This window comes from Gavialis gangeticus, unplaced genomic scaffold (genome assembly GCF_001723915.1).
Source record: "Gavialis gangeticus isolate Ggan-Ray unplaced genomic scaffold, GavGan_comp1, whole genome shotgun sequence".
In the NCBI taxonomy this organism is placed as follows: Eukaryota; Metazoa; Chordata; order Crocodylia; family Gavialidae; genus Gavialis; species Gavialis gangeticus.
Genome location: NW_017729011.1, coordinates 16,850,432 through 16,860,375, shown reverse-complemented (window position 1 = coordinate 16,860,375; position 9,944 = coordinate 16,850,432). Strand labels below are relative to the sequence as shown.

General features: G+C 51.9%; 1 protein-coding gene across 2 annotated transcripts in view; it reads right to left on the bottom strand.

Moving 5' to 3' along the window:
- Positions 1-5,519: 5,519 nt before the first annotated feature.
- ABL1 (ABL proto-oncogene 1, non-receptor tyrosine kinase) overlaps positions 5,520-9,944 on the bottom strand; it is a 114,257-nt gene continuing 109,832 nt past the window's right edge. For both annotated transcript variants that reach the window (XM_019510685.1, XM_019510687.1), the window contains exon 11: positions 5,520-7,767. In XM_019510685.1, the coding sequence (XP_019366230.1) occupies positions 6,083-7,767 (1,685 nt within the window). In that variant the 3' untranslated portion in view covers positions 5,520-6,082. The remainder of the gene's footprint in view (positions 7,768-9,944) is intronic.

Here is a 9,944-nt window from a genome sequence, read left to right as displayed (position 1 = left end):
GCACTGGCGCCTGTGACCAAATTGATGCCATTAGGCATTTCCTCCCTAACAACGACCAGCTAATGATCCACTGCAGGCCACAGGCATGGTTACCTGCCCAAGCTAGACTGGGGAATGGGGCTCTCAGAGGCATATCGCCGTATACATCAGGCCAGCTGACTGCTTAAAGCCAGCATGGGGGGGACCCCAAGTCAGTGGGGAGCAGGAAAAGCTGCAGATACACGCCCGGGGCAGATTCTTAGCTCCGTTGCACTGACATGAAGCAGCCCTAACTCCTTGTCTGCGAGGACAGGAACGAGAGCACCCTTTGGCTCTCTTATGACCCACACACACAGGACACACATGCTGAACACGCTGGAGATCGAGACCGCTTGGAAAGTGCCTCCGAGGGTAGACGTAAACAGGGAGATTTTTCTCCCTGCTCCATTTCCCCTCTGCTCCTGCCTCACCAGCAACATCATGAGTATAAATAGAGCCGGCCTCACAAGGCCGACAGATTCTGGCAGCTATTTCTGGGCAATGGCACGGGGATCAGATCCATTTAAATATTGCAGCTTTGGTCTCTCTCAAATCCCACCCCACAGACTTCAGGGAACATGCAGGCATTGGCCTCCAACCTGGAGCTCATATCGATGTTGCTATGGCAGCATTTCTCCCTCCCCAAATCATCAATCGATATTTGCTGGTCAATTTTACCCATGAAGGTGAGGAACAGAGAGCTTTACAACAATGCTCAGCTTGGAGCTGGCCCATCGGCTGCACGCTGGGAGAGGACATGGGGTCCAATGGTCAGCACTGAGCTGTGGTCCCTGCTCTAGGAGGGGAGTGGGTCAAGCAGGCTGGAGCAAGGGGGTCTCTTATTCCCGGCTGTAGCAGGGGACTGAGACCTACTGCCAGGAAGGGACTGGATGCCAGTGTCTGGGTATAGCAAGGTTATAAGGCTCAGCCACCCTTTGCAATTTGCTCAAAGGCAAGAGCTGGAAGCTCTGATTCTGCTCACCTGGAATCAGCCCATCGGCGTGAGTATTTGGGTTGGTTCAGCCAACTTCATGCCACAAGGCAACAGCCACCTTGCTGGGTTCAGCAGGAAGCCGACCACTGGGTGGCAGGGCCAGCATGGCAGGCAGCGTTTCCTTGGAGGGGTGCTGCAAAGAAAAGCACTGGGCAGCTCATCATGGCACCCCACAGAGGAGGGGCCCTGCCAGCTCCTGGCTGAAGTGGGGAGGTGGGAGTGGAGCAGAGCAGAGCCCCTGCCATACAGCTTGCATTGCTCAGCGCTGAGTGTTCCTCTCTCGTGTCAGCAAGTCCCAGGAAGCTGGGTAGCTGTTCCCTCCCCACCTTGTCCCTCAGTGGATCTGGGTGTTTCCTACCCCGCCATATTCACTGGGGGATCCCCCTGCTGCTCCCTGCCCCAGTGCAATGCTTCACCTCTGATGGGAACACGGGGCCATGCTGTGGGGATTGCTCATCAAACAGTGTCAGAGCTGGGGTGTCCTCAGCAGATGCTCTGCCCCTGGGGGGAAGAGCTAAGGAGCAGAAGGGGCCTACACTATGTGGCCTTGGCCAAGATGTGCCAGATGCACATTGGCAGCAGACCTGTCCCGGGCGCTGCCTATGCTGTGGAGAGACCCAGTAACAGGCTGCAGAGCAGGGTGGGTCTAACCATGTCTTAACTCTGTGCTGAGCAGAGAGGCAGCCGTGCAAACACCCAGGGTGCAGTTGCAACCAAAAGCCCCAGTGGGACCTGCACACAGCAAGTTGCAAGGCTGTTGTCATGTCCGGGGCACAGGGGATTCCTGGATCCCCCATCCCCACTGCCCTTGCAGCCACAGGGCTGGGCTTCTCTGCAAAGCCGTCAGGGCAAATGATGCCTTCAACCAAGTTACCAGGACTGGCGGTCTGCTGGCTCTAACGGCACTTAAGCTCACTCACTAGCAGCCTACCTACTCGTACAAACACCCAGGTCCTCCAAGCCAAGGGGATGAAGTCTAGGGGAAGGCCTGGGGGTCCCAAGCATCCGACCATTCATTCTTCTCAGATGGCCCTCCAGGCAGCCGAAGGTCTGGACAGGCTCAGGAACATGTTCCCCCAGTATTTGATCAGAGGGCTCCTGCTGAACGCGAAAGGTGCCAGAGACAACAAACAGCCCCCAACTTCCCAGCGCTATCAGCTGGTGCCCAACCTCTCCCAGAAGCCAGCCGTGTTCCCCTTCCCTGACCCTTTTGTTTGGCAGCTTCTCTGCAGGTCAGGCTGCCCCAGCCCACATAGGTGGATCCTTCCTTGAGAAAACACTGACCACGCTTCATGTCTTTGTGACAAGCAATTTTCTCAGCTGAGCTTGCAGCTCAAAGGACAGCCTGGCATTGGAGGCAGCCTGACAGGGAGCATTACCATTTCACACACAACACAACACAAAGCAATTTTTTTCCCCCCAGAGTACTCATTCTTTCAGGCTCAATAGCCCTGAAAATTGGCACCATCATACTGTTAAATGCATCGATCTGCTAAATCAACTCCCACTGTGTTTGGCTATGGCTAAATTTAGTCCTGAATCCCCCTTCCTGCCCCTGCACTTCTCGGTACTTTGCCCAACCAGGTCAGCCGACCACTGCTCTCCTGTGACACTGATATCCTTTCTGGGGATCTCTCTCGCAGACAGGACAAAATCCCCCACCTCCTGCCTGGTCTGCATTGCTCTGCCTCTGCAGATCCAAAGGCATTAATTACAGTGCCTCACCTAGGGTTGTTCATGCATCTGTCTTTATGCTGGCAACGTCAATGGGAAGTATTCTGATTTAAGGGGCATTGTCACAGAAGTACTGTCACCTTCCTGCGCTTTCACACACATTTCTGTTGCATGATGCCACCCTAGTGAGGCAACCTAGTTCATGACTTGGTAGAAGTGGCACCAATATTGCCAGGAATAAAGTAATATTGCCTATTGTGCGCTCCGACTCTCATTTCTTCTCGCTTAATGGTACAAACCCACCTGCAAATTAGCCCCTGCAGCTCAGCAAACTTTGCTTTTACCTCACATAGCTGGAACGCTGTGCATAGGTATCTCTAGTAGCCAGGATGCTGCAGGGGGATGTAGGGGACTCTTCTAGCCACAGCTCTATCCCTGGGTCGTTGTGTGAGCCTGGGTCATCACATCTCCTCTCTGCGCCCTTCTTGCCCTTTGTGTTGTTTCTTTAGCTGTCTGGACGAGGACTGTGGTTGTGCACAATGGCACACCAGGGTACGCTGGATCCACGATATGCTGATGCATGGGGGAGCGAATCCACTGGAGTGGCCCAAGGGCAGTAAATAAGCTTGGAAGCGGCATATGCCAGCCAACAGAGGGGCTGGTTCATGCTCTGCTGCATGGCTAACATCCCCAAGGGTCAAAAGTACCTTTAAGGGCTTGGGTGTTTCCACATGCACACCAAGAGAGACAGGAGCTAGCACTAGGCGGGCACCCTCCTGGGAGCAGCGTTGTCTCCATTTCTCAGAAATGAGGCCTGTGGGCTCAGAGACCTGTGGGATTTGACCAGGAAGAAGGCAGAGCCCCTCCTGACTTGCAAACATGGGCTTCATGAAAGGCAGAAAGAGGAACCAGCTAGGGAGAAGCCAAGCTGTCTGGTTAAAGAACGGGGCATGCCAGCCCAAAGGAACCAAGGACAGAGCCTGAACATGCATTGGTGACAGAGGGAGGAAAGCCCGGGGCCACATATGGATCTCATGGACGTCAACAGCACATCTCCAACTGCCAATGAGGCCTGTGTTGGTCTTTCTTTTTTTACATCTTTTGCTTTTCTTGGATGCATTTGAGAGCCAGCTCCACCAGCCCCAGGAGCTTGCTGTCCCCCAGGCATGATCAGCACAGTGCACTGAAGGCCCCTGTGAGTCCTCGCAGAGCAAATGTGCTTCTAGTCTGCTCTTGGGAGCACACATCACCTGCCAGACAAGCCCCTGGGGCCAACAACCCCCTCAGCAAGACACCAACACGCTCCTGGTTTTCCTCAACAATGATTTATTTTTAAATATACTATGCAAGAGAGACCAGAATAAAAAATAACCCCCAAAAAAACCAAAAACAGAGAAAGTGAGGGGGAAGGGGGAAAAGCCATGTACAGAAACCATCTGTATTGGACCAAAACCAAAGGGAACAGCCCCTTGGGTATCACGAAGAGGAAGGACAGAGCTATTTACACGTAGTAAAAAAAGGACAAAAGGAGTCTACAAAAGTGTGTAATACCAAGATACAAGTGTATAATATAGTGGCACAAGAGGTTATCAACAACGTAAAAACAGTACCTCAGAAACAAGAGTCCAAGGCATGGGGTTTTTTGATTTTTTTGCTTGTGGTTTTTTTTTTTCTTTAAAGGCAGCCTGTGGCGTGTGGTTCTTGTTTGTTTTTATTGTTTAAACGTCTGTCGTGCGTTAAGTCGCGGCTGGTTGTGAGGTCGCAAGGTGGCGTGAACACACAACAGAACGTGCTATGGGAAATTGTATACAAAACCGAGAGCTCCTAAGTGGAAAAAATAAAATAAAATACAAATGGAAGGCGATTAGTGTTTAAAGATACACAAAAGGAAGGGACCTGGGATGGGGAGCTTGCTTTCTTCTCTCGTTTGGAACGGTTACAAGGAGTTAAATTGCACTGTTAATAGCCCTAAACCTTGTCCTTTTACTAACAGGCACATTGCAGTTAGTTCCCAGTTGGCTGAATTAGTTGGGAAGGTCAAAGCGACCTGGGAAAGGTGCTCCTTGGAGGCACATGTTCACAGCTCCCTTGGGGACATGCACCCAGGGGAAGAACCGTCTGCAGGCTCCCCAGGTCCTTTAATCCTGACCAGAACCGTCGGAGTATCATTGGGGCAATCAAGTTTTCCAATGGAAGTAGAACAACCTACGCTAACCAGCAAGGGTGACCCTAAGCACTTCAGTGGGATTCAGTGTAGATGATGAAAGGAAGGGTTTGCAACATGCTGCTTCCCTCCTCCTCACAGGGACTGCATGGGGGAGTGGTGGCCGGGTCTGATACAGCCCTTATGTGCTCACTGCTCCCGTGTCATTGAAACGGCTGGAAATTTTAGGCAAATAAAGCTCTGCCGGTGCATCTCCTCAAGACCACTTGGGATGCGCCAACTCGGCTGAAACAACTGCTGGAGGCACACTGGAATCTTTTTGGATGGGTTTCTCAACCTCCCCACCCGTTGCAACCCTCCTATCCCTCGCTCAGTGATGAGCGGCAGCTCTCGGCGCTCCAAACTGCTCTGCAATTCCCCCAAGTGTCGATTATCGGGAGAGCATGAACTGCTCTTCTCTCCCCAAACCCTGTCTGTCTTTTATTGCTACCAAAGAGAGATTCACAAACGGGATCACAGCATTAACAGGGACCATCCGCAACAATCCAAACCTCCAGCGATTCATTTGGACTCTCCACCGTGAAGAAGTCATGAGAAACGTGGATCTGTTGGCTGGCAGCTAAGGGCTGCGGATGGAGCCGTCGGGAAGATTTTGGTAAACATCTTTCATAGCGTCCTATTTCACGAACAAGTTACATAGATACTCCACCCCCCGAGCCCCAGTCTGACACATTAATGTCACTCACAGAAGCGTCAGACTCAGGCAGGGGACATGCGCTGTGACCCACCCCCCAGGAAAGCAGCGGGCATATTGCTATTCAAACACAACGCTGGGGCAGGGGGAGGGAACAACACGGCAGTAGGACTCCCTCCCGGAGGGGGGCAGAACATCAACGTCCGTCAGTCCAGCTTCAAGCTTAAAGCTCTGTCCAGAACAACAGAATATTAAGAAAAAGGCATGATGTGACCTCGGCATTTCGCCTTGTCGTCCACAAGGCAAGAACTCCACAGATGAGAGGATTGTGAGTACGTGAGTCGCAGGGAGCCTGGGTGAAAAGGGAGGAAAAGTGCATCTTGATGGACACCCTGGCTTAGGCAGCAGGGCAGCGTTCAACAGTCTGGGTTCATCCCTGTCCCCAAGGCCCCTGGTCCCCTATCAGTCTGCATGTGTGCTCCCAGTTCTCTCTGCGGCTGGCTTTGGCCCATGACAAGCAGCAGCCACCTGACTCCTGCTACCTCTGAACAATGTCACTGATTTCTTTCACCGAGCTGAGAAGCTTGCTAAAGTCCTGTGTGGCCGCGGGGCCGCTGCCAGCTGTGGCCGGGCAAATCTGGAGCTCCCGGAGGTTGTTCTCCAGCTTATTGATGGCCTCCCGGAAAGCAAACTTGTTCCTCATCTGCTGGATGGAGTCCACGTAGCTCACACAGAAGGTGTAGAGGTTCTTGCCGGCCTCCAGGACAGCACTGTGGCTTGCCATTTGTTCCGAGTTCTTGTTGATGGCGAGGCGCAGAGCCTCCGTGCTTTCCAATACCACTCCCTTGGTGATGGTGCCACTAGCGATCCTCTCTGGAGGCTGGCGGGTCTTCCGCAGTGACACTCTGGTGGAGATAAGAGGGATGAAGGCTGTGGATGATGGCTGGTCACCACCTGAGGCTGAAAGGACTGCTGAAGAAGGGGCTGGGGCTGCTGTGGTCAGCATCTTGCTGGAGGACTGTGGCTTTGGTATGGAGGGGAGCCCTGGCTTCTTGCTCCCTTCCCCTGGTTGGTTTGGCTTGGCAGCATCACTGCCGGCAGCGTCTGCAACCTGAGGCAGTGGTTTGGATTTAGGACCCGACACTGCATCCACTGTTGCTTCGTGCCCAGGGCTGTGGGAGGCTTTTCCAGGCCTGCCGACAGAGGATGAAGACAGTGGAAGTGGTGGGGCTGGCTTCAGCTTCGATAGCTTCCCCTTGTCCTTCTCTGAAGTCTGTTTGAGCCTCCTCATCCTGGGCTCTTCTGTGGAAGCCTTGCTAGTACCCACAAACATGGCAGAGCTGACTTTCACAGCAGGCCCTTGGTCCGTTGTCGTAGGGGTACCTAAGGCACTCAATTTGACACCGTCATCCTTATGAGCCACACCGGAGGACAGAGGACCAGCAGGCTGCCTGCGCAAGAGTTTGGGCGTCAGTGTGGGTGGGCTGGAGCCAGGGCTCGACTCGGTATCTTTGAACACATCGTCGGTCGCCTCCTCATTCTTCTTCAGCAGCCGCGGTGGGGGTGTTGCCGTCCCCTTGGTGGCAAGATCCGCCTTGCTCTCATTCGCCCGCTTCCGCGGAAGGGCAGGCTTCTCACTTTTGTGCCCCCCAAAGGTGGATGAATCGAACTGCCGCCCTGTGGACTGTGGGTCCCGGGGTAGAGTCACCGACTTCCACTCAGTGTCCTTGGCTCCGTGGGGCACGCATGAGGCAGAGCAGGACCGCAGGAAGCGCTTGCTGGCATTGGAGCTGCTCTCGTCTTCGCCGGCAGCTGCTCGGCTGCTGGTCATGGTGCTGGACTTTTTCCACAGGTGGGGCGATAAAAAGCCAGAGTTCCCCGTGACTGCCCCGTTGATGACCCCAGCCCCATTGCTCGGGCCCTGGAATTTGGAAGGATCGGCAGCATCTGTAGGCAGCGTGGTGAAAGCCCCATTGCCGGCATCCCTGCTCTCATCCTCACCCGCTGCCCTGCGGTCCGGGTGGCCATCTATCTCCCGGAAGGAGCTGCTGCGCTTTGGAGGGGTAGGGGCTGTCTTCTTCTTCTTCTTGATAAGAGCACTGAAGAGGTTGGTCTTTTTGTCCTTTGGAAGCAGCCGCTCGTCTTCATTTAAACTGCTCTCCAGGGCGACTCTTTCCTTCCGTGGAAGCAACGGAGACACGGCCGGTTCATGCTCCAGATGGTCTGCAAGGAACAGAGAAGATTCTATTGAGCTTCACTTCGCTTCACGAAACAGAACAATCTGTTCTCCTCTGAGACTGCTGCGCTCTGACACCGCCTAATAGGCACTGGCTCTGTAAACAGAGGCCCACGCTCAGACCTGCTGCAAAGTGGATACAGCTCCACCGAGGCCAGGGCTGGATTTGGTCCAGAATCCCGAGGTACGCTCAATCCTGACATACATCTGGATGTCTCTCTAGCTTTGCTGGTTCACAGACTGAATGAGTATCAAGGGCAGGTTATTCCTTTTGCTGCTGGCTCCTTCCCAGCCACTCACTGAAGGGACAAAGAAGTTCCCCACTAACCCACTTCCTCATCTCCCTGCTTGGTTAAACTACAAATCTCCCCCTCTCCCATCTTCAGTCTCTGGTGGAGCAAAAATAACTAGGACACAAGAAGAAATCAGGATCACTCCAGCAGCAGAATACGATGAGCTGCACCATGGTGAAGACAGGCAGTCTTTGACAATGGAGGAAAGCAGGGATAAGGGACTGCTCCAGTGGAATTGCTCTCGGAGAAGAGGATGAAGTGACCCCTTTACCACTTGCAAGAGAAATTATAAAATGAATAGTGGTTTATGATAAATTTAGAGGGAGTCCTGAAGGATTCCACGTTTGAATGACAGGAGGTCTTGTTCACAGGTCAGGGACTGCAACAGGAGCACTCAAACAGCTCTCTAATTTGAGACAGAGCTGCCTGCAGGGCAGTAGATACATTTACAGCTTGAGCAGGCAGCAAGAGGAGATGAAGCAGGGTTAAAGAAAGAGAAAAGGATCCTTCTTAGTCACGTAAAGGTAAATATCTATACTGGTGTCTCAGCTGAGAGAAGGGGATACTCTTTTTTTTTTTTTTCCTTTAAGACAGAGATGCATATTTCAGGAAGAAATGCAGTACCTGCCAGGAAGCAGATCACACACTTTTGTGAACACATATTTAGACTATTCATGTGCAGCTGAATATGTTTGTATGTGCCCAACCAAAAAGAAATGTTAAAATAATCTTCAGAGGGGAAACTTTTCCTGAGAGCGGACACAAGTCACTCTGAGCAACTCTGCTCAACCTCCTGCAATCTGGAAAGAGATTTTTCCTGAAAGGACAGGGCAGGGATCAGACACCAGTTCAAGTCTCTTGTATCTCCTGCCAAGGACAAGCCTCTCCCAGTGGTCGAGACACAAGCTCAGAGCTTCTCACCAAGTGCGCTCTATTCAGAAGCAAGTCCATCTGCCCTGGATACCCATGAGCAATTGGAAGTGGATAAAAGACAAAGGATTGTTTTAGGTCTCTATTGGGATGTTGTTAAGATACATAAACCTCACTTATGCCTACACACACACACACACACACTTCGTCATCTCTCACCAGACTGGGATATGACAAACTATCTGTGAGAAAACTAGCACGTGTGGACTAAAACCACCCCAAAAAGGAGGGCTGGTGATAACCTGCTGTACTGTGCATGCATGCCATACACACACCTACACACACACACACATCCACCCAACATACAAAAGATTTCTGGGACCTCAAGTACACAAAACATAATGAACAGATTAATAACATTCCTGCTCTCATATAGTGCTTTCCATCAGTTAAATCTGAAAGTGCACTGCTAAGGGTTTTGCCCACTACAGTCAGAATCAGCACCTTTAGCCCGAGCTGGCCAAAACAACTTATCTGCAATATTATTTAAAAAAAAACAAACAAAAAAACAAATTTCATTTTAAAATGTTCTGGGTACAAATTAAGTGTCTGTGCTCAATGTTTTATCATTGTTTTCAACAGCCCCCAAATGGAAACTACACGCTTTGAGAATCTGACTGAGAGGTTGTTTAATTTCATGGTAGATTTTGTAAATACCTCTGTGGCCCTTGCTGAAATTATATTTGGTACCTGCCAGAAGTAATACACTTCAGCGTTTCAAAGCAGACACTCAGTAGGATTTGGGGCTGGAAAACCCTCCTTATCAGAGGCTGCACTGCGCACACAATTCTGAATGCTACCCAGCTTATTTCAGGCAGAAGGCAGGGTGGCTTATTTACACCACCCTGGCAGCACCAAGAGACTGGAAGTCGAGGCAAGTCCCCTTTGCTGGGAATTTTCTTGCACTGGGACAGCATGGGGGTGGGGATAGGGGACTTAGC